Consider the following 25,283-nt stretch of genomic DNA (forward strand, 5'->3'; position numbering starts at 1 on the left):
CCTCATCTTAAATAATATGCTCCCCAAAGAGTTTGGCTAAAGATAGGAGGAAACAAATCTGTGGCCCTTTGCAGGAAGATGTATGTATTTCTTTATTTATAAAGTGCTACTTATGTACATAGCGCTGTACAGTAGAATACATTAATACAAACGGGGTTATTAAGAGAGTCAAAGACACAAGAGGATGGAGATCCCTGCCCCGTAGAGCTTACAATCTATATGGGAGGGTAACTTACAGACACAAATAGGCAAATATAAGTGCTGTAGGTCACACTACAATACAGGTGCTGTGCTGGGTGAGTGCTCCAAAAGGGAGTCTCTAAGTTTACTTTTGAAAAGACTTAAGGTCCCCATACACGGGCCGATAGTAGCTGCCGATATGGGTCCCTTAGACCGATTCGGCAGCTAATCAGCCCGTGTATGGGCACTACCGACAGGCCTGCCTGACCAATATCTGGCCTGAAATCGGCCAGATCTCGATTGGGCAGGTTAGAAAATCTAGTCGGATCGGGGACCGACTTTGCCTATGCCCCCTATGCTAAACGATCAAATTAGCCTGGATTCCCCCGATATCGCCCACCCGTAGGTGGGAGAAGATCCGCTCGCTTGACAACATTGCCAAGCGAGCGGATCTGCCAGTGTATGGGCACCTTTAGGGAGGATTCTCTCCGGAAGAAATCAGGGAGGGCATTCCAAATGTGAGGGGCAGGAAGGTCCAGTTGTTTGGTGGTGGGCCAAATTGGGGACTATCTGATGGTTTGACCCCGGGGATCAATAAGGCACTTAGGCAGACCTGTCAGGAAGGAGCTTAATGGGTTCGGGTTTAATCATGCCCCAATGGGTAACTGGCTGATCATTTCCTAGGTCTGTGTCTGGCCCTGGCAGGGAGAAAGCTGTTTTTGGCCAGGTTGGAGGCAGTAGGTCGGTCAGCAGAAACTTGAATCAGTCAGTTGTTGGTTGGAAGCAAAGGTTGGTTAAACAGCCTGTATCCTCCCAGTGATTGGCTGGCAGCTTGGCTCACTAGCGCCTCTCGCTGACACGTATCCTTACAGCTGCCCCATAGCAGGTCATTTGTAACATTCTGCCCGGCTTTCCCTTCCGGCAATAAATCACTCTCGTAAACTCTTATCTGACAGTCTCCTCAGACAGCGTGGGGTTATTGTTTAGCAGCTCCACGGTTGTCCCTGATTGAGGGCTGCTAACCCATAGAATTCGCTTATTTGCACGCTCTGTAAATGAGACTTCAAGATCCTGCAATAAAATTTCCCCGGGGAGATTTACAATATGTCACAGATTAAGCTGCAATCTCACTTCGCTTCGGCGTAAAGCGCAACAGATAAAACCCGGAGTGGAAATTACGTTGCTGAGATTTCGTTTTTCTTTTTTTTTTTTTTTAACAAATGTGTTTAATTGCTCATTTTTTTCTTTCGAATGTACCGCTATGTGCAGCGTTGTGTCAGTTCATTTCAATGTGTTGCGGCGCTTGGATGTGGCGTTTTGATAATGGCAATGTTGGAATCCGCCGCTGCCTTCACGCACTGCTTCCCTTCGACGTGAAAAGGAAGTGCCCGCAGGCAAACGGTTGCAAATTGTCCAATTTAGCCAGCCGCATGTTATTACTTCTTCTAATCAACCTTGCAAGGAGCCAGCGGTGGGTGTTGCTCGAGGTAACTGGGGGAGTTATCCATTGCAAGATGCCCGCAGGTATGTAAAACCCCTTAGCCTGTACAGAGAGATACCATAAAACTATGGCAGCATAGGGATTCCCCTGTACTAAGCACAATTCAGCAGGAACAGCCCCCTAAGTTTGCTCATAGCCTGTACAGAGAGATACCATAAAACTATGGCAGCATAGGGATTCCCCCTTACTAAGCACAATTCAGCAGGAACAGCCCCCTAAGTTTGCTCATAGCCTGTACAGAGAGATACCATAAAACTATGGCAGCATAGGGATTCCCCTGTACTAAGCACAATTCAGCAGGAACAGCCCCCTAAGTTTGCTCATAGCCTGTACAGAGAGATACCATAAAACTATGGCAGCATAGGGATTCCCCCTTACTAAGCACAATTCAGCAGGAACAGCCCCCTAAGTTTGCTCATAGCCTGTACAGAGAGATCCCATAAAACAGTGCTGTCCAACTGGCGGGCCGCATGCGGCCCTCGACCCCCCTCTGTGTGGCCCCCCACCTCTCTGGCAGCTTTGATGACTTCATTTTGTGTTAGCTTTAAATGGTATCAGTACTGAGATTAAATGGCCCCCTGCATGGTTCTCACCTCAGATTCAGGCTGTAATCCCCCTGTATTGTTTAAAAATTTAATCCCCTGTGTTGTTCACACCTTTTAATCTCTGCATTGTTCCCCCCCTGCAGTGTTCACATCTCAGGCTCGGGCTGTAATCACTCACATTGTTCACCTCTTCACACCTCATTGTATGTACTGCCTGGCATATGCTGCCTGTGTATAGGCAGCATAGGGTAGGCAGAATATGGCACATAGGTAGCATAGGGCAGGGAGGGTATGGCACAAACAGGCAGAGTAATGCACACACAGGCAGCATAGGACAGGCAGAGTGCTGCCTGTGTGTGCCATACTCTGCCTACCCTATGCTGCCTTTGTGTGCCATACTCTGCTTACCCTATGCTGCCTGTGGGAGGTGAACCTGGCAGGGGTTTGTTCTGGGAGTTTGTTAGCAGTTGGAAATAGCCATTAAATGGTCTCTAAGGTGTGTAATTTTATGCTGGGGGTTGCTGTGCTATCCACAGGGGAGGATGAGGCATATGGATTTAAGAGTGTGTCTTAATATGACATAATATAATTCTTTAACATATGAATGATGGTTGATATCCCTGCAGTGACCATTGTGATAAAATGGGTGTGGTTTGAAGTGGGTGTGGTTTAAAATGGGGGAGTGGCCAAAACTAGCTTCCATTAGCGGCCCTCCACCATATATGCAAGAGAAATTCCGGCCCTCGGCACCGCAGAAGTTGGACAGCACTGCCATAAAACTATGGCACATAGGGATTCCCCTGTACTAAGCACAATTCAGCAGGAACAGACCCCTAAGTTTGCTCATAGCCTGTACAGAGAGATCCCATAAAACTATGGCACATAGGGATTCCCCTGTACTAAGCACAATTCAGCAGGAACAGACCCCTAAGTTTGCTCATAGCCTGTACAGAGAGATCCCATAAAACTATGGCACATAGGGATTCCCCTGTACTAAGCACAATTCAGCAGGAACAGCCCCCTAAGTTTGCTCATAGCCTGTACAGAGAGATCCCATAAAACTATGGCAGCATAGGGATTCCCCTGTACTAAACACAATTCAGCAGGAACAGCCCCCTAAGTTTGCTCATAGCCTGTACAGAGATATACCATAAAACTATGGCAGCATAGGGATTCCCCTGTACTAAGCACAATTCAGCAGGAACAGCCCCCTAAGTTTGCTCATAGCCTGTACAGAGAGATCCCATAAAACTATGGCAGCATAGGGATTCCCCTGTACTAAGCACAATTCAGCAGGAACAGCCCCCTAAGTTTGCTCATAGCCTGTACAGAGAGATACCATAAAACTATGGCACATAGGGATTCCCCTGTACTAAGCACAATTCAGCAGGAACAGCCCCCTAAGTTTGCTCATAGCCTTTACAGAGAGATCCCATAAAACTATGGCAGCATAGGGATTCCCCTGTACTAAGCACAATTCAGCAGAACAGCCCCCTAAGTTTGCTCATAGCCTGTACAGAGAAATACCATAAAACTGTGGCACATAGGGATTCCCCTGTACTAAACACAATTCAGCAGGAACAGCCCCCTAAGTTTGCTCATAGCCTGTACAGAGAGATCCCATAAAACTATGGCAGCATAGGGATTCCCCTGTACTAAGCACAATTCAGCAGGAACAGCCCCCTAAGTTTGCTCATAGCCTGTACAGAGAGATCCCATAAAACTATGGCAGCATAGGGATTCCCCTGTATTAAGCACAATTCAGCAGGAACAGCCCCCTAAGTTTGCTCATACCCTGTACAGAGAGATCCCATAAAACTATGGCAGCATAGGGATTCCCCTGTACTAAGCACAATTCAGCAGGAACAGCCCCCTAAGTTTGCTCATAGCCTGTACAGAGAGATACTATAAAACTATGGCACATAGGGATTCCCCTGTACTAAGCACAATTCAGCAGGAACAGCCCCCTAAGTTTGCTCATAGCCTGTACAGAGAAATACCATAAAACTGTGGCACATAGGGATTCCCCTGTACTAAGCACAATTCAGCAGGAACAGCCCCCTAAGTTTGCTCATAGCCTGTACAGAGAGATACCATAAAACTATGGCACATAGGGATTCCCCTGTACTAAGCACAATTCAGCAGGAACAGCCCCCTAAGTTTGCTCATAGCCTGTACAGAGAGATACCATAAAACTATGGCACATAGGGATTCCCCTGTACTAAGCACAATTCAGCAGGAACAGCCCCCTAAGTTTGCTCATAGCCTGTACAGAGAGATACCATAAAACTATGGCAGCATAGGGATTCCCCTGTACTAAGCACAATTCAGCAGGAACAGCCCCCTAAGTTTGCTCATAGCCTGTACAGAGAGATACCATAAAACTATGGCACATAGGGATTCCCCTGTACTAAGCACAATTCAGCAGGAACAGCCCTCTAAGTTTGCTCATAGCCTGTACAGAAAGTTATTATAAAAGCTGTGTTTTTCCTTTTAAAAATAAAAACAAGTTTTTGTGCCAGGCAGGTGAGTTAGGGACATTGGAAGGCTGGCACATTGCAACATGCTGTGCATATAAACAAGTTGTGTTTTGGTTTTTAGAGAAATATTGTTTGTTGCTTTTTGGAACACGTAATAATAACACTATCATTTAATTTTTTCACAGTTTATCATAATCACTTTATGGTTATAAAATTCCTATGCCAACGTCAGGTTCACTTGCCAAAAAAAGAGAAACAATTACGTTAAAAGTGATCTACCCCTGTAATCATTTCTGTGGCGCCAGGACTCCCAGCACCTTTCAGGCTTCTTACCAGCCGGGGTGGGGGGGGGCGGGTCCATGACATCAGGGGTGAAGCTATGGTGTCTATAGGGGCGGGGCATGAAGTCAGTGGGCTACGTTTGAGGTGAAATAGTTTGAGGGTGGGCTAGACTGGGAGCTGAGAGAGTGGATAGGGGGTTGGCTGTGGGCAGATCAGAGGCAGACTGGGGGTGGATTGGAGACTGGCCGGGGGCTAAGAGCAAGGTACAGGTATGGGACCCATTATCCAGAATGCTTGGGACCTGGGGGTTTTTACTTTCCGTAATTTGGATCTCCTACCTTAAGTCTACTAAAAAATTATTTAACCAGTAATTAAACCCAATAGGATTGTTCTGCCCCCAATAAGGGGTAATTATATCTTAGTTGGGATCAAGTACAGGTACTGTTTTATTATTACAGAGAAAAGGGAATCATTTAACCATTAAATAAACCCAACAGGGCTGTTCTGCCCCAATAAGGGGTAATTATATCTTAGTTGGGATCAAGTACAGGTACTGTTTTATTATTACAGAGAAAAGGGAATCATTTAACCATTAAATAAACCCAATAGGGCTGTTCTGCCCCCAATAAGGGGTAATTATATCTTAGTTGGGATCAAGTACAGGTACTGTTTTATTATTACAGAGAAAAGGGAATCATTTAACCATTAAATAAACCCAATAGGGCTGTTCTGCCCCAATAAGGGGTAATTATATCTTAGTTGGGATCTAGTACAGGTACTGTTTTATTATTACAGAGAAAAGGGAATCATTTAACCATTAAATAAACCCAATAGGACTGTTCTGCCCCCAATAAGGGGTAATTATATCTTAGTTGGGATCAAGTACTGGTACTGTTTTATTATTACAGAGAAAAGGGAATCATTTAACCATTAAATAAACCCAATAGGGCTGTTCTGCCCCAATAAGGGGTAATTATATCTTAGTTGGGATCAAGTACAGGTACTGTTTTATTATTACAGAGAAAAGGGAATCATTTAACCATTAAATAAACCCAATAGGGCTGTTCTGCCCCAATAAGGGGTAATTATATCTTAGTTGGGATCAAGTACAGGTACTGTTTTATTATTACAGAGAAAAGGGAATCATTTAACCTTAAATAAACCCAATAGGGCTGTTCTGCCCCCAATAAGGGGTAATTATATCTTAGTTGGGATCAAGTACAGGTACTGTTTTATTATTACAGAGAAAAGGGAATCATTTAACCATTAAATAAACCCAATAGGGCTGTTCTGCCCCAATAAGGGGTAATTATATCTTAGTTGGGATCAAGTACAGGTACTGTTTTATTGTTACAGAGAAAAGGGAATCATTTAACCATTAAATAAACCCAATAGGGCTGTTCTGCTTTGCACAATCAGGGCAGAGGTGCAAATAATTCATGAATATCGTTTTTATGACAGCAAGAAGCCTGTCGCTTTAACATTTCTGAATGTTTTGAACACAAACAGTGCTTAAGTTGGACCCATTGTGACTGCTGCCTGTGAGAGTGCACTTTGCTCCTTAAGGGAACCTAAAGCTGTCTCTTCTCTCCGGCTGAGATGGTCTTTGTCCTGGTCTTTATCTGTAACTATGGGACCGTGCTAATTAGAAACTTGGGGTCAAGAGCGTCGCCCCCTGTAACAAGATTCCAGCAGAGAGAGTTGCTGGGTCGGCAGAGGCGCCGGGGAATAGTGGGGGGCATGTGTCTTGCACTCAGAGACCTTTATTTTACTTTCCTGATCCTTTATTTAGGCCAGACCTCTGCCGTAACCAATGTATCTCTGCCATATATATGTTATTAAATATATTGCTCAGTAAATATGGCTGCAACTACATATATAGTATGCTAGCATGGCATATTTATATTTATAAATAGAGAGCTCCTTATACCCATCAGCCCCTGCTGCAGTGGAGCTTACGATCTAAAGGTCCTGTCACATTCACACACTAGGGTCAATTATATCAACCTGCCTCCATGTTTTGGGGTTGTGGGAGGAAACTCAGATACAGGGAGAAACTCCTTGCAGATCAAGCTCTGGGTGGATCAAACCTAGAACCCCAGAGCTGCAGAAACTAGGGGTTGTAGATTGTAAGCTCTTTTGGGCAGGGCTCTCTTTACCTTTTGTATCGGTTATTGGTTGCTTTATATGTTACTGTATGTCCAATGTATGTAACCCACTTATTGTACAGCGCTGCGGGATATGTTGGCGCTTTATAAATAAATGTTAATAATAATAATAATAGGCAGGACTAATTGGAGGGGAGCTATTAGTGGGGGAGGGAAACAAGGAGAACGTCAGGGATAACTGGGGGGACTGTGAAGGCTGAAGGGGGTTTGCCTGTGGATCAGCCAGAAAGAGGGGGTTGATTTGGTTGGGGCCAAACAGGGTACCAGGTACCGGCGCCACTTGGCCTGGATCTGAGCAGCCTGCAAAGTTGGGGACAGAAACAAAAGGGGTCCCTTATCCAATATGCAGTAATGATATTTGGCAAATATATAGATACTAAAAGTCTTCTAGAAGTTGCATAACCTCTTGCAAGAATACCCAGCCGCAGACCCCGAGTCTGTATAAGGGCTGAGACCGCTCTTAACCACAGAATAAAAACTCAGGACATCACTAAACTAAAGCTTTCAGCGTGACTGCCGAGTCTATGATAAAGGTACTGGGAGTTTCTGTCCAGCAATGTATGAAGCTAATGTTGACTTAAACTAATGTAATGCAAAGTATTTTTTATTTTATTTTTTTAAATCGGAAAATACCTGTTGATCCTCCATTAAAAACATTGAAAAAGAACCTCTTGCTTTTTAAGGGCCAATAAATGTTAACAGCTTTAAACACATTTAAATGGCATTAAATGGCCTCTTGCCTCACTAAACAAATAAACTTATAAATGTTCCCGTATCCTGACATAGCCCGAGATACCTTAGACTGTTTTTACACTAGCTGTTTAGATGTTGGTCAGCCATTTTAGGCTTAGAAGGGGCTACAAGGCTGAAAATTCACTGGTACACAAGGGCCTGTCACTTTGCTCTAGGCCAGCACAGATAGAAGTACAATATGGATGTCTCTAGTAGTGATATGCAGTTTGCTCCTGCAGCTACATGGGTAAGTGTGACCATTAAATGGAAGTATTAGTGACATTGGGCTGATGCTCTGTAGTGATTGGCTGTAGGGACAACACGGTATATGTTGACTTGGGCTATGAAGCACAACACTCTGGAACACCTAAACCCAGGGCAGGAGAATCAGGCACTGAACAATATATACTATACTAAAGATCCCTATACACGGGCCAATTGGACCGATTCGGCAGGTTATACCCGCCAGATATTGATTGGGCAGATTAAAAGATTCAGTCGGATCAGGGACCGCATCTGCTCGTTGATGTGGTCCCCTGAACCGACTGCCCCATTGCCGCCAATATAATTCGATCGTTTGGCCCATAAGCCTACACGTTCCCTGATATCATCCACTGGTAGGTGGGGATATCGGTTGAAGATCTCGCCAAGCGAGTGAATCTTCACGTGTATGGGAACCTTTAGATTTAGGAGCAATTTATTATGTGCATAAGTAATATAAGCCTGATACCTCTACAGAGAGCTGGGCTGAAGCAATGGGCTGCCTCTCGTAATCAATATCCCTTTGATGGTGGCACAATATTCTATATGATAAATCTCTATTACCCGATCCTTATCTCTGGGAAGTCACCAGTCATTAATAGCCAAGAGATACCCTCTTGTTACCCCCACCTCCTGCTGAGAGCCTGGCCAGCGGTCTACTTTCTGTAGCGTTATAGCACCCTCTAGTGGCAGACTGTAGAGCTCACCTTTTTAGTATTGCAACATCATTTCCATGTCTTCCAGTTACTGAAAAAGATCCTTAATTCCTTGCAGAGAAAACATAAGTACGAATGTTTCCGCATTTATTTGTGTTTAGTTAGACAGAAATGCCGTGTTTGCCCCTGGGGTAAAATGAATGCAAGAAGCTGATGCTTTTTCTTTATATGGCAAACTCTTCTCCAGGGAATAGTGCTCACCCTGTTCATGGAGCCCGTATGCTCTTATGTTTACCCTGATTAAATCATCCAATACAATAACATAAAAGTGAAGGTTCGTTGCGTTGCTTATTCTCTACCTGGGTGAACTTCCCCTTTAAGTCCTACCTTTTGTGCTGGCAGCGAAGGGCCGCGAGTGTAGCTGTCGTGCTCTGACTTCACTTTCCATCGCAGCAGACGTCTATCTGGCCGAACGCCGGGGAGACACATTGCCAGCGGATGCTTTTGATGTTGCCTGGTGAGTTGGCTTTCTTGCTGGGAGAAGGGGAGAGGGAAAGAAGATGTTTACAGCGAGCGAAACCTGTTAATCAATTCCATCCACATCATCTAAGAGACCGTTCCAAGATGATATACTCGGTACAGATATATACGGGCGCAGCGCGTGCTGTTCCACTGAGGTCAATAGTACAGCCAATGTCGTTTGTTTGGGGCCCTCCTTATCTTGGGTTTGGGAGAAGCAAGGGGGGGGGAATATGAACGTCTCCACATGGTGCTCATTTCCATGGAACACTATTTCCAGGAACAAAGAATTAACGGAACCTTCAGAATGTTTCTGTGCTTCGTTCTGACTAGGAGAGGCCTGCCTTGGATTTATTTTTATGGCCTCAGCCTACAACAGGGCTCCATAGACTTATTATCGTGATGTCATGCTTTTATGCCAATGGAGACCTATTGGGAGAACGTTGCATCAACCGTGCCTCAATACACATGTATCAGTCTGCTTACATGGGATGGTAAGCTGCCATCTTGGTTTGGAAGGAATGAATGTGACCATACATGGGTAGGGCTAAGCTGCAGTTTGACTCCTTCAGGCCGAGTTGGCAGCTTATCAGCCTGTGTATGGACCTGCCCAACCCATGTCCGGGTAGCAATTGGGCAGGAAGAATAATAGTCGGTGGTGCACATCTATTAACTGCCAAAAGTGATGTATGGTGCTCACTGCAGGGGTGACCTATAAGATCCCCGGCCAATCGCTCTATCCCTGAAAGCAGGACACTCAATTTAATGAGTAGAAGTTAGTTTATTTACATAATAAGCAATATAATATGTCCGTGTTCCCCAGTGTTTTGGAGGTTGAAACGCGTTGGGTTGTGATGTAAATAACCTAATTTTTCATCATTAAATTGAGAGTCCTGCTTTTACTCATGTAGTAATTGGGCAGGTTTAAAAAAAAATCTGTCACACAAGGAACATGTCTGACGGGTCTTTGTAGTACCTGGTGGGCCCCAGAACCGACCTTGTTGGCGCTTCCCCTGGCCGCCGATGTCCTCCCCTGATGAGTTCACATATACACATTCAGGGGAGGACGTCAGGCAGTGGGGGGACAGGGGGCACGTACCTTGGGGGGGGGGGTGCGGGAGCCCAGGTGGGCACCCCCCAGTCTGACCCTGGCCCCAATAAATGATCTATGTCCCTAGGATAACGTTCCCCCCTGGCCACTACATTACCGGCCTAGGTAAAATACCAGCGAGGGCTGGGGCCGGTATTACAAAGTTGTCAAGTTTTTGCTCTGATACCTAATTCCGTATTAAGTCCTTGCTGGCCTGACTCTGCCCCTTTGACTCCCAACTCCGCCCTGTGACATTGCTGCCCCTCCCATTTACATTACTGCCCGCTCACTCATGCCCTTTTTGTAAAAAGGTGGCAACCCTACCCTAGGATCTGCCCGATTTGACAAAGCATGTGGGTGGCCGAATCAGGCCTAGTTCTTGCCAAACAACTGGATCTGCCTGGGCATGGCTAGCTTCAAATTAATCTGTTTTCCAATGTGGGAATCTTAACTGTTCGTTAACAGCCATGACACACGCGGAGATTAGTCGTGCCGCGACAAATCACCGCTGTCGCGGGCGACTAAACCCCCCACAATGCCATCCCACCGGCTAGAATCGCAATCGCCGGTGGGATGGCAAACGCGGCACTGTGATTTTCCAAAGTCGTCGAAGTTTCCTCTACAGGCAACTTCGGCAAATCGCGGTACTGCATATGCCATCCCACCGGGGATTTACATTCTAGCCGGTGGGATGGCATTGCGGGGAGATTAGTCGTGTGGCTAGTCTCCGCGTGTGTCACGGCCCTAAGGCAATAGTTAGGTTTAATCTAAGTTTAGGCTGATGCCACACGTTGCGTTTTTCCGCTGCATTTTTTTCTCGGCCTAAAAACGCCGCACAAGCCACACAGCCCCTGACTATGGCGTTTTTCAGCCTAGTACTGGTGACGTAGCAAATCCCGTTTCCATGGTGCTAATAGTGTGAAATAGCAAAAAATGCCACGTATTTCCGCTAGGTCTGGCATCTGCCTTTGCGTATACATAGGAATAGCTTGCTTTGCAAATACTGACGTATTTCGGCCAACGCTTGAAAAATACGTGCTAAGGCATTTTCTAGCGTATTTCCGCATTGTGTGGTTTGCTTCGCGTCTTTTCAAGTTATTTCTATGGATGATGATATCGGGCGTTTTTCAGCCGCCGAGAGAATTAGAAAATACGCAGCGGAAAAACGCCACGTGTGGCATCAGCCTTAGAACTTTATCAAGAAAGATCCCTAATGGCCAGTCACACAGGGCCAGAGTGATTGGGACACAGCCCCCAGATTAAAGGACAAGTCAAGCAATTTACCAATTTACCAAATGTATCCCACAAAAATTCGCAAAGTTTAAGCTCAGATTAAATTCAAAAAAGAAGAATCATTTTATTTGAAAACCATATTAAACACATACGAACCCCAAAATACGCGGTAGCGTATTTTGGGGTTTGTATGTTTTTAATATGGGTTTCTGGGAGTTGATGTTGTGGTTATTGACCTGGGCAAATCCGGGCATTATTTCCGGGGATTTTCTAATGGGGTTAGTGTGTGTATGGGGTGTGGGGGGCACGGAAATCTCTACATCAGCATGTTGGCTAATTTCATTTGGCTCATACTCAGATACATATGTTCCCATTTAAAGAAGTCTAAACTGCACATGTGGGGAGAGTATTTGAAGCCATTCCTCACTGTCCTCGCTTCCTCTGAAACGTAATGCTGATAAATTCATTAAATATCCCGCGGGAGGATGACTGCGTTTCTTGAGCCTCGTAGATTAAAGGTGTTTTATACGTTCCTTTAGCAGCGGCTTCGGATGAATTAAGTCAATGTGTGGAATAATAGCTCGTAAAATGACTGCGTTTTTGTGCCGGGGATCCGACTATAAATTATCGTTATTTTTTCTTTTCATTAATGCTTTTTTTTTTCTCTTGGCCAATAAAATTCCAGACGGTTTTGCTCATTCTCCTCCTTTCTTAACTGTGATTTTTCAGTTGATATGTAGGGAATTCTTTTGGCTGTGAGACAAAATAATCATTGAGATCCCTTGGAGACACACAGAAGCTATTGTTGTGCCAAGCATGGCTGTCCTGTGATAGAGACACCGCGCACTATCTGCGCGCTCTGAATTCAGAGATTACGGGGAAGCCATTTACTTTTCCTTCCGTCAAGTGTTTTCCACTTTTATTCCCCCCCCCCCCCCCGGTTAAAGGGGAACTCCAAGTAATTCCAAGCAACTTTCCAATATTCATTCATTTAAAAAATTTCAGTGGTTTATACATAGGTGCTTCACCCCTTTTTAGTATGTTATAGAATGGCCTATTCCTAGCAACTTTTCAATTGGTCTTCATTTTTTTTTTATAGTTTCTGAATTATTTGCCTTCATCTTCTGACTAAGGAAATAAATGCCATTCTTTTTTTCCCCATTAATGCTCCCCCTTAAGGTGTCCATACAAGTGAAGATTCACTCGCTTGGCAAGATCGCCAAGCAAGCGGATCTTCTCCCGATATCCCCACCTACAGGTGGGCGATATCGGGGAATGTGTAGGCTATTATATTGGTGCCAATGGGGCAGTCAGTTCAGGGACCGCATCAATGAACCGATGCGGTCCCCGATCCGACTGAATCTTTTAACCTGCCCGATCAATATCTGGCCAATTTCAGGCCAGATATTGGTCGGATATGGCCTTCGTTTCTGCCCCTACACAGGCCGATAAGCTGACTTTAAGATCCCCATACAAGGGCCGGTTCTAGCTGCCGATATGGGTCCCTTAGACCGGTTTGGCAGCTAATCGGCCCATGTATGGGCACTACCGACGGGCCTGCCCGACCGATATCTGGCCTGAAATTGGGCAGATCTCGATCGGGCAGGTTAGAAAATCTAGTCAGATCGGGGACCGCATCAGCTCATTGATGCGGTCTCCGAACCGGCTGCCCCATTGCTGCCAATATAATTTGATCGTTTGGCCCCAGGGCCAAACGATCGAATTAGCCAACACGCTCCCCGATATCGCCCACCCGTAGGTGGGGATATCGGGTGAAGATCCGCTCGCTTGGCAACATCGCCAAGCGAGCGAATCTTAATGTGTTTGGGGACCTTTAGGAAATAAAGGAAAATTGCCATTCTTTTTTTACCCCATTAATGCTCCCCTAGTATTCTCTGCCTCATCAGCAAACTTTTAATATGTTATAGAATGACCAGTTCTAAGCAACTTTTCAATTGGACTTCATTATTTTTTATCAATGATTTCCTTCTTCTTCTGCCTCTTTCCAACTTCCAAATGGGGGTCACTGACCCCGGCAGCCAGAAACTATTGCTCTGTGAGGCTCCAGTTTTATTGTTATTGTAACTTTTTATTACTTATCTTACTATTCAGGCCCTCCTTTATTCATAGTCCTGTCTCTTTAAAACAACTCCCTGGTTGCTAAGGTAATTGGGACCCTAGCAGCCCGATAGCTGCTGACATTCCGAGCTACTGAACGAATTGCTGAACAAAAAGTAAAAGAATTAAAAAACGAAAAAAAAAAATGACCATTTCTAAACAACTCTTCAATTGGACTTCATTATTTTATTTATTTTTTATCAATTATTTGCCTCCTTCTTCTGACTCTTTCCAGTTTTCAAATGGGGGGTCACTGACCCCGGCAGCCAAAAACTGTAAGGCTACAAAAGGGACTCATCTGAATGCTTATTTGGTGCCCCAATGGATCTACCTAGAACTGTGGCAGGGTGCCTGATATGGCTGTATTTTTACATTGCTTTAACTCTGATTTTTGGCTTGGGGGGCCTGACCAAATGTTTGACTGCAGTGGGAGGAGGGCTCGAGTGTTTCTCAGATTTCCTTTTGCTATATCGCAGTGCTGTCTTGCAGAAAATGACAGAAGTTGTGACTTTGGCCAACTTTTTGTAGTCCCATCAGACTTTTTTTTCTGATTTGTATCTTAATTTCTTAATGTTATGTGGAGTGTATGTTGAAATTGCTTCTGCCTCCAAAAACCCCACGTCCCACCTATCTTTTCCACTTCCTGCTGCCTCCTTTCCCCTGCACTGTATAATAGGAACCAATCAGCAGCTAGGCTGACCTGATAGGGAACTGAAGCCTGTCTTTGCTTGTGTGACTGCTGGGCTGTGATTGGCTATCTCTTTACTGTGCTGGCAGGGACCATTAGGACACGCCCACCCCTCATTTGAAATACAGACAGGGACCAGAGAGGATCTATAGGGAGCGCCAATGAAGGAGCCATTTTTACAGATAGTAAGATTTTTTAGTGAAACCAGCACCATATATTATTCCTAACTGCCTACAAAAGGTTTTTTTCATTTATCCTATTTGCCTCCTTTTAATAATTTATGGTATTTCTTTATATTTATAGGAAACCCAGAATAAACTCCCAGTTAGTTGCACAGCAAGTGGCGCAACAATATGCCTCCCCTCCACCCCCCAAAAAAGAGAAGAAAGAGAAGGTGGAGAAACCTGAAAAGGAGAGAACAGACAGGGAGAAACTTGAAAAGGAAAAACCAGAAAAGGACAAGCTAGACAGAGAAAAATTAGACCGGGAAAAGCTGGACCGGGAGAAACTGGATAGAGAAAAGCTGGATCGGGAAAAATTAGACCGGGAGAAGCTCGACAAGGAAAAGCTGGACCGGGATAAGATCGACAGAGAAAAGCTGGACCGGGAGAAAAATGACAGGGAAAAGCTGGAAAGAGAAAAGTTGGATAGAGAGAAACTGGACAGAGAGAAACCAGAGAAGGAAAAACCAGAGAAGGAAAAGCCAGAAAAAGAGCAAAAAACAGACAGAGAGAGACATGAAAAGGACAAGGAAAAGACAGAGCGAGACATCAACTCAAGTGTCGTTAAGAAGACGGCTAATAAAAAGACCAGGTATGTCAATAAAGAGGCAGTGGGTATTGGCTTATCTGGGGGTTAGGGGCACAGCATGAAGGAATGGTCAGGAAAAGCTGTACAATAAGCACACAATTACAGACAGGGGACTTTATTTAAAGGGCACAATACCCCCTTCTCAACATGAGCTCATGGAATAGAGTGTTTGCCACTTGTTTCCATTAAGAAATTACTATGGTTATTCTTTATTTCTGTTGAAAATCACTTCCTGGTTCCAACAAGTCACTGTTAAACCAAATTACCAGTCCACAGATAAGCCATCTGCCCCCTTATTGCACAGCCTAATGAAGGTTCCGCATAGGAAAGGAGGGGTTTGTTTATACAGAACTCCTTGTCACCATTTGTACAAATGAACCTGTTTACAGAGATAGTTGGGAATCTAGGAGTACTTCAGTTTTCTTTCTCAATTGTAAAGGATAGGCAGAACAAATTCTCAACACAAGTCCTATTTATTGTACTCAAGATCAGAAAAAGGTTTACTATATGTATATATTTGTTTATACTGCTCCTTTAAATATAGGGGTCTTCCTTTGATTTAAACAATATGTGGCCCTTTTTTAATTGATAATTTGACCCATAGACAGTGCAATTCTAGAAAGTAAATCCTTCCTATAACCCCTCTAACCACTGAAAACTGTATTTGTAACTTTAAATGGGTTGTTTACCTTTTTAGTATGATGTAGAGAGTAATATTTTGAGACAATTTGCAGTTGGTCTTCATTTTTTATTTTTCGTTTTATTAAATTTCACTTTTTGTTAAGCAACTCTCTAGTAGGGAATGTCAGCAGCTATCGGGTTGCTAGGGTCCCAATTACCTTAGCAACCAGGGAGTTGTTTTAATGGGACAGGACTATGAATAAAGGAGGGACTGAATAGGGAGATAAGTAATAAAAATTAACAATAACAATAAAATTGTAGCCTCACAGAGCAATAGTTTTTGGCTGCCGGGGTCAGTGACCCCCATTTGAAAGCTGCAGAAGAGTTGGAAGAAGGAGGCAAATAATTGATAAAAAAAATAAATAATGAAGTCCAGTTGAAAAGTTGTTTAGAACTGGTCATTCTATAACATATTAATGGGGGGGAAAAGAATGGCACTTTGCCTTTATTTCCTTAAAGTGGACCCGTCACCCAGACATAAAAAGCTGTATAATAAAAGTCCTTTTTAAATTAAACATGAAACCCAAATTCATTTTTATATTAACACATCCAAACCCATTATAAAGGCATTTAAAAATCCCAGCTGTCAATCATATATTGCTTGCCCCACCTCTATGCCTTAGGCATAGAGGTGGGGCAGACAATAACTTTAGCTTTCCATTCAGCACTTCCTAGATGTCACTGCACATCTCACTTTTCCCCTCCCTCCTCCTTATCTGATTGTGTAGCCAGTACATGGGCATGGGCATCTGGTCCCCCATTCTGGGGCATAAACAAGATTTTGGCATGATACAAAGTGTGTCTTCATAACAGTGTCCACAAAATGGTGCCTGCCTGCTTGCTTTGATTGAGTAATTCCAAGACGGAAGGAAACAAGATTTATATTATTTATATGGTGTAAGTAAAGTTTATTTTGCTCAACTAACAATATAGAAAATAATTTGGAGTTATGTCTTAGGGTGACAGGTCCCCTTTAAGATATTTCGTAAGAGTTATATCCAGGGCTGGGAGAGTCTTTGGAAGTTAAAGAGCCTGCAAATAAGGGGGATTAGGAGTGAGAGGCGGTTATTGGAAGCGCTACTTTGTTTATATGGCTGGATCCATGGAACTATGTTAGCAGAGTAGCTGGGGAAATGCCGGAATTCCTTGGCTGCACACAAGGCTATCCTAGCTGTGGAATAAATAAGGTAAAGCATTCACAGGCAAAATCCAGATGTCCCATCCGTCATGGGAGATCACCTCCTGTGCCCAGTGGTATAACAGGGTCAAAAGCTCCCTCTAGTGGGAAACGATAAAAATGAAAGCGTAGATATCTGATAAAAACAATACAAAATGCCCCCAAAACTTCAACTGCAAGTTCTGTGCCAAAACCAGCAATTTGGTGTACATTGTTTTATAAAATTACTAATGGCACATTATAGCAATTGATATGATAACATTTATTTCATTTGATTGGATATTTATTTCATTTGATTGTGAGCACAGAGGATTTTATTGGCATGTCTTTTTTTTCTTCTGCCCAGCACCAGTGTAGGGCTCTCTACCAACCCAGCACCTCGGTGCTAAAAACAATCTTCTTCAGAGGGGTCTGGCACAGAGCAACAAACCCTACCCGGCCCCTTTGTCTCCCCCCCCCCCCCCCCCGCTTGCATTAATCCCTACTCCCTGCCTGGTCTCCTACCTGAGTGCTGGCAGGGCATGGGGATTTATATATAACAATACAGAAACCCCCCACTGTCCTCCAGGCCCCCCCCACACCCGGAGGGTCTAATTTTTCTATTGTTATTCAACTGCTACACCCAATTACTGTGTGTGTGCATTAATCAATTCTTGGATATTGTGGTGGGGGATAAAGTGTAATGTCATAACATCTGTACATATATAATATGTATAATTGTTCTCCTGCAGATATACAAGTATTGATACCCGGAAACCCATTATCCAGAAAGTTCCGAATTATGGAAAGCCCATCTCCCATAGACTCCATTTTAATCAAATAAATCACATTTTAAAAATGGTTTCCTTTTTCTTTGTAATAATAAAACAGTACCTGTACTTGATCCCAACTAAGATATAATTACCCTTTATTGGGGGCAGAACAGCCCTATTGGGTTTATTTAATGGTTAAATGATTCCCTTTTCTCTGTAATAATAAAACAGTACCTGTACTTGATCCCAACTAAGATATAATTACCCCTTATTGGGGCAGAACAGCCCTATTGCGTTTATTTAATGGTTAAATGATTCCCTTTTCTCTGTAATAATAAAACAGTACCTGTACTTGATCCCAACTAAGATATAATTACCCCTTATTGGGGCAGAACAGCCCTATTGCGTTTATTTAATGGTTAAATGATTCCCTTTTCTCTGTAATAATAAAACAGTACCTGTACTTGATCCCAACTAAGATATAATTACCCCTTATTGGGGGCAGAACAGCCCTATTGGGTTTATTTAATGGTTAAATGATTCCCTTTTCTCTGTAATAATAAAACAGTACCTGTACTTGATCCCAACTAAGATATAATTACCCCTTATTGGGGCAGAACAGCCCTATTGGGTTTATTTAATGGTTAAATGATTCCCTTTTCTCTGTAATAATAAAACAGTACCTGTACTTGATCCCAACTAAGATATAATTACCCCTTATTGGGGGCAGAACAGCCCTATTGGGTTTATTTAATGGTTAAATGATTCCCTTTTCTCTGTAATAATAAAACAGTACCTGTACTTGATCCCAACTAAGATATAATTACCCCTTATTGGGGGCAGAACAGCCCTATTGGGTTTATTTAATGGTTAAATGATTCCCTTTTCTCTGTAATAATAAAACAGTACCTGTACTTGATCCCAACTAAGATATAATTAATCCTTATTGGAGCCAAAACAATAATATTGTGTTTAATTACTGTTTAAATATTTTTTTTAGTAGACTTATGGTAGTAGATCCAAATTACAGAAAGATCCCTTATCCGGAAAACCCCAGGTCCCCAGCATTCTGGATAACAGGTCCCGTACTTGTATAAGGTTTCTGCCAACCTGTCTGACCTGTGCGTTCGGTGCGATAACGTCATTCTCCATTGCTATACGCCCTCATTGTTTGTGATTTTTCCGTAGACCAAAGCCGGACATTTTACGGAATCCATCAGTCGACGCCAGTATTCAGTCTGGAAACCCCAACACAAAGATCAGCAACTTTAATCACACTTCAAGGTGAGGTTAGAAAGGGACACAGCGAAGGACTGTAAAGGTCGATAAAACTATGACAAGGAAAGGAAACAATTACAGTTAAAGTGGATCCACCAGGTTTCCACCTAGATTACTGAAATGCTCTGCCTTGGAAACAATATTAAACATCCAGGGTCCATATCATGTTAAAGGGGAAGTATATCAGTATGAATTTAATGACTTATTATTTATTATTATGAATTTAATGAACAGGGCTTGTGCGGAACATCATTGTTTTTTTTTTTTTAGATTTGCCGCATTCTGTCACAGGCACAGGAAGCAGTGTCAGACTGACAGGAGACACAGCCAATAGAAGTTAAGCCTGCTGCCACTACTATGTGTGACATCATATAAGGAAGGAAAAAAGCAACTGTAGTGTTCATACTACCCCCCCCCCCCCAGCACAGGGTTTGTGGAGAAGTGAAGGATCAGCAGGGGATGATTCTTAGGTCAATATCCCTTCAGCTGCACAATTTTTGGCAAAGATTGTTCTATTAATGTGAACTGTTAAGATCCCCATACACGGGCAGATAGTAGGTGCCGATATGGGTCCCTTGGACAGATTCGGCAGCTTATCTGCCCATGTAGGGGCAGAACCGAGGGGCCTGGCTGACCGATATCTGGCCTGAAATTGGCCAGATATCGATTTGGCCAAGTTAGAAAATCCAGTCGGATCGAACCGACTGCCCCATTGCAGCGTTTAGAATTCGATCGTTTGGCCCCAGGGTCAAATGATCGAATTCGCCTACATGCCCCCCGATAACGCCCACCCGTAGGTGGGGATATCGGATGAAGATCTTATAGTGTATGGGGACCTTTAGATGTGTGAATGCTGTACTAAGATGAACAACTCCTTTCAGATGAGCCTTTTTCTACCAAATTTTCATTTGTTTTTTGTTTGTTTTTTGTAACCAGACCCAGGCTGAAAAACATTGACAGAAGTACCGCACAGCAACTAGCAGTGACAGTGGGCAACGTAACTGTAATAATCACAGACTTTAAAGAAAAGACTCGCTCCTCTTCCACATCTTCATCCACAGTGACCTCCAGTGCGGGCTCAGAACAACAGAACCAGAGCAGTTCCGGCTCTGAGTGCACAGACAAGGGATCTTCTCGCTCGTCGACCCCAAAGGGCGACCTGTCTGTTGTCAATGACGAGTCTTTCTGAAGAAGGCCAATATTGCACACAAATTGATGGAAACTCTCAAACTGGGTACGGAATTCCCAGACACCCAGTTGCCTGTGTTGGCCGCATACCCCCGGAGCATTATTGTTATTATTATTATTATTATAATTATTACTTTGGTTTTGAGAAGGAGACTTTATTTTCTCTTTTCCTCCCCTTTTTGGACAACAAGCCTCTTCCTTATGCTTCCGGGATCATTTCTACGTGACGTGGGCATCTGGGCTACCGAGGAATTTCCTACCCTCAACAATGACCCTTGACACTTGCGTATTCCATTATTTTATATGATTTTCTTAACAATCATTTATAATTGGATGTGCGCCTAAATCTACTTTTTTTTTTATACAGATCTGCTGTGCACAATTTTTTTTCCATGTACATGATAACTTTTTTTTTCTCTTGTGTTATTTTTTTTCTTTTTGACTTTTATTTATTGCATCGTCAACCTCCTGTCCACTTCCTGCATACCCCCACCTTTCTGTTTTCTTTTCCCCCCTTCCCCTTCCTGTAATACAGCATACTATCGATTTTTATACATCAATATATATATAAATATATATATATATATATAAATATATATAAATAAATGGTTATTTGAAACCAATACATAGAAAAAAAAAAAACACTGGTGCTTGATACACTGTGAAGCATAAAAAAAAGTTGAGCACAGATGATTGAAGAAAGATCTTTAACCCATTCGCCACTTGTGTTTTGCCGATGGCTTGTCCAGCAGCGAAGGGGTTAATGTAAGATAAAACAAAACTGTTGAGACCTCTGAGAGGATGTCACCTTTTCCAGCTCCCGTTTCTCTTCCTGCATTTTTTTTTTTTTAACCCCCTCCCACCCTGTCCCCAAATCATCCGGTTAAAGTGTAAGTTCCAAAGGCACGGCAAGCATCATGTGCCCTGTCATCGGTCTCTGATGTCAGAAGTCGCCCACGCGTGATCTCTGCTCGCCCTATGCTTGTTCGCTTCGGGCGTTTCACTTTGGAACATTGGTTTAGGCATATATACCACAATCACAATAGAAATGTATGTAGTTTTGTTTTTTTTTTTTACCTTCCAAAATCATAGTGATGGGACAATTTTGTTGGGAACTGGTACTGAGTTTTGAGTCTCTGGGTTTCCAGACGAAGAGATGTCAGCCGTTATATGATGTTACATACTATTGTGCTTTGTAAAGAGAGGTTTTAATTAAATGAAATGTCTGATGAAGGTTTGCTACAAAAAATATTTGTATCTACAAGTAGGTAGCATTCTAGAGGAATTTCCTGCAGGTAAATAATCCCGTCCCATTGAAGCCTGTCTCCTCCACCTACTACATCCTCTTACCCCCATAAGTAAGAAAAGGCACTATGTTTGCCCAGGAGCAGTAACCCAAAGCAACCAATAAGATGTTTGCTTTTAAACAGGTGACCATTAAATGCTACCTTCTGGTTGGTTGCTATGGGTTACTGCTCCTGGGCAAATGTATTGCCTTTCATGACATAACCCCATTAGAGTTATATTGGGATCAGAGACTTGAATCCTGCGGAGTTAATAAATCTTTCCGGGCTGACATTGAAGACTGTGCATATCCATCATGGCTAGGAGGTATTCCGGTTGTACTCTGCTCCCCAATCACTTTTTTTTTTCTTTAAAGGGGATGAGTAACTGTTGGTCAGTTAGCAAATGAGATTTGCATGCTTCTGGTTTATGTTAACAGCATAGGCCCTGGAAATAGTGATGGCAGCCACCGCAAATGTTACGATCATCCTGGGAAGTCTTCTTGATTTTTTTATTCTTTATTAAAAAAAAATGTAAATGTAAATCAAATACTGACTACCATTAGAAGCACACAACCAAACTGGCCTGTATCTGAGGGTGCTCAGGACAAAGAACATTTACAGATGCCTTCTTTGAAGATTTGATCAGTGTCGATCATGGCTATAAGGCCACACGGGGGTAATTCTCAGCCAGTGGATAAATGCAGGCCGAGTATCCGCCCCCTACGCTGGCATTAGCCTTTCCCTGTGCCCGCACCCAGAGCCATTGTGTTGGCTTCGCAATGCATACTTGCCGACACAATGGCTGTGGGTGAGGCACAGGTAAAGGCTAATGCTAGTATGTGAAATTACAGTTTGGCACCAAACAAAAGCTTAGAGAGGGGCACAGACCCATTGTATGTGCCATTGCATAGGGCATCAGCTTTAGCCCAGGTTAGCCAACATGCCCACCCCATCCAGGAATACATAGAAAGCTTTATTACTTAAAGCATTTTTTCGGTGTTCCATACCACTAAAATTGAAGTCATATTTTGACAGATTTATTTGCATTTGTGAATGGTGGGTTTCCTTGATACAGTCCTATCCCCCCCCATAGGCTGCAGTATACAAGAAGGTGACACATTTTTATATGGTATAAGAGCATCTTCAAATCAATTGTAACCTGCCCAAAGGCTCACTAAAAGCATCTAAATAGAATTAGTTCCTATTACCACAGATCCTTGTTCCCTGTCCATCAATAAATCCCACCTTAATTGGCCTCCATTGTGACATTACAAAATAAAAACGGCCCCAAATCCTGTGTATATTTTATAGCGTATGTGTTGGTTTCAGACCAGGGCAATTGTGTAGCTTCTAAATGATGTTGGCATTCCCACAAATTTCAGTTGTGCCAATTGTATTTTTTTTTTTTAAGATCTGACACCGGAGTCAAACTTTATTTTTTAAATTGTGCAACGGTAGCAATAAAGGATTATGTAATGTTTCCCTTCTTTGGGGAAGCAGACTGGCTGGTATGTAACTTCATATATGGCTGATACTGAGCACAATTACTTAGTATGTTTATATCCTATAAACTGTTTGTGATTTGTGTTGTGGATTCTGTACAGACTGAATTTTACAAGTTTCCCTGACTAATGCTACCTGTTCAGCTGTTTTCTGTGATGAAAGTTTTGTTTTTGTTTAAAGAGAGCCCGAGACGTTGTGGGTTTTCGCAGCGGCAATGTAATGACACTAGCGTAGCTTCCGTGGCCGGGGGTTGCCCGGCGTGTTGCCACGGATGAGCAGGTAGAAAGAGCACAGTGTTACGTTTTCACATTTCATAGCTAACCATCTTGCTTTACAGTGTGCAATCTGAACCGGGTCCTATCGCGAGAAGACCATAGCATTCAATGGGAGGAACGTCTTAATCTCCAGTGTAATAAATGACTTGGGTTTGAACTGAATGTTTTTGAAAATCTGGCAGTCGCCCCCCCTCCCCCCTCCCCGACGTAATTATCCACGAAAACCTTCAACCTGCCTTATATAGACCATTCTAAGTCTACTTTTGTAAACTATTGTACTTTAAATTATTTTAAAAAAAGATGAATTGTTTAATTATATCAAAATAACCATTGCTTGTTTGTAACTCAAAATGGCTTTACGCCTCCGGGGCTATTATTCTATTATTGCATTGTGTTGATGTTTTCGGGGCCCCAGATTATTAAAAAGCAAAGACTGAAGGAGCACTTATTGCTAAATAAATGAACAGAAAATGGCAGTGACTGTATGGTGTAGAGCATTCTGTACCATTACTATATATATAGATATATACAGTTGTGCTTGGAAGTTTGTTTTATAATTTTTATATGAATGTGACCAAAAACATCATCTGATTGTCAAACAAGTCCAAAAATTAGATGTAGAGTTAAACAAATGAAACAAAAATTATTATACAGGTATGGGATCCCTTATCCGGAAACCCGTTATCCAGAAAGCTCCAAATAACGTCTCCCATAGACTCCGTTTTAATGAAATAATTCAGAATTTTAATGAAATAATTCAGAATTTTAAAACTGATTTCCTTTTTCTCTGTAATAATAAAACAGTACCTGTACTTGATCCCAACTAAGATATAATTACCCCTTATTGGGGGCAGAACAGCCCTATTGGGTTTATTTAATGGTTAAATGATTCCCTTTTCTCTGTAATAATAAAACAGTACCTGTACTTGATCCCAACTAAGATATAATTACCCCTTATTGGGGGCAGAACAGCCCTATTGGGTTTATTTAATGGTTAAATGATTCCCTTTTCTCTGTAATAATAAAACAGTACCTGTACTTGATCCCAACTAAGATATAATTACCCCTTATTGGGGGCAGAACAGTCCTATTGGGTTTAATTAATGTTTTATTGATTTTTTTAGTAGAGTTAAGGTATGGAGATCCAAATTACAGAAAAAACATTTATCTGGAAAACCCTTGGTTCCGAGCATTCTGGATAATGGGTCTTATACCTGTAGTTGGTCATGTACTTATTAAAAATAAATGTTCCAATAAAATATCTGTGTGTGGCAAAAGTGAATCCTTAGGATTATCAAATAATTTGAAGGTGAAATCAGAGTCTGGCCAGACTACAAAGAAAACTATCAGCGCTGCTGTAAATTCCAAAGGGCAGGGAAGCGGAGCCGGGGTTGCTTCTCACTGAGATTAGCCGCAACAATAAATAAACAAACAAAACAACCCCTCTCTGCTTCCCTGCCCTTCGGAATGCAGAGCAGTTCTGTTCGCCTCTGGCCGGCCGGCCGTGGATGTGAGGAGATCCACCAACATCCAAGAGCTGAAGCTGTTCTGTATGGAGGAATGGACTAAAATTCCTATGATCGACGGTTACCGCAAATGTCAAGTTGCCATTATTGCTGCACAAATACTGAGAGCACGATTTACTTTTGCCACACGCAGATATGTTATTGGATCATTTCTTTCCGATAAACTCATGGCTACATATAATCATTTTTGTTTCACTAGGTTTTCTTCATCTACTTTTAGGAGTTGTTTGAAAGTCAGGTGAGGTTTTAGGTCTCGTTCATATAAAAATATTTTTAAGGGTTCACAAACTTTCAAGCACCACTGTATGTTTGTATGTATGTGTGTACGTAAGTATCTGTGTGTATGTATGTATG

At 42.7% G+C, this 25,283-nt stretch overlaps 1 protein-coding gene across 1 annotated transcript in view; it reads left to right on the forward strand.

Moving 5' to 3' along the window:
- The window catches only part of rybp (RING1 and YY1 binding protein), a 57,150-nt gene extending 36,169 nt beyond the window's left edge, over nt 1-20,981 (forward strand). Inside the window, 3 exon segments of the mRNA NM_001016846.2 lie at nt 14,757-15,266; nt 19,062-19,157; nt 20,088-20,981. Coding sequence (NP_001016846.1) covers nt 14,757-15,266; nt 19,062-19,157; nt 20,088-20,340 — 859 coding nt within the window. The 3' untranslated portion in view covers nt 20,341-20,981.
- Nucleotides 20,982-25,283: the final 4,302 nt, after the last annotated feature.

This window comes from Xenopus tropicalis, chromosome 4 (genome assembly GCF_000004195.4).
Source record: "Xenopus tropicalis strain Nigerian chromosome 4, UCB_Xtro_10.0, whole genome shotgun sequence".
NCBI lineage: Eukaryota > Metazoa > Chordata > Amphibia > Anura > Pipidae > Xenopus > Xenopus tropicalis.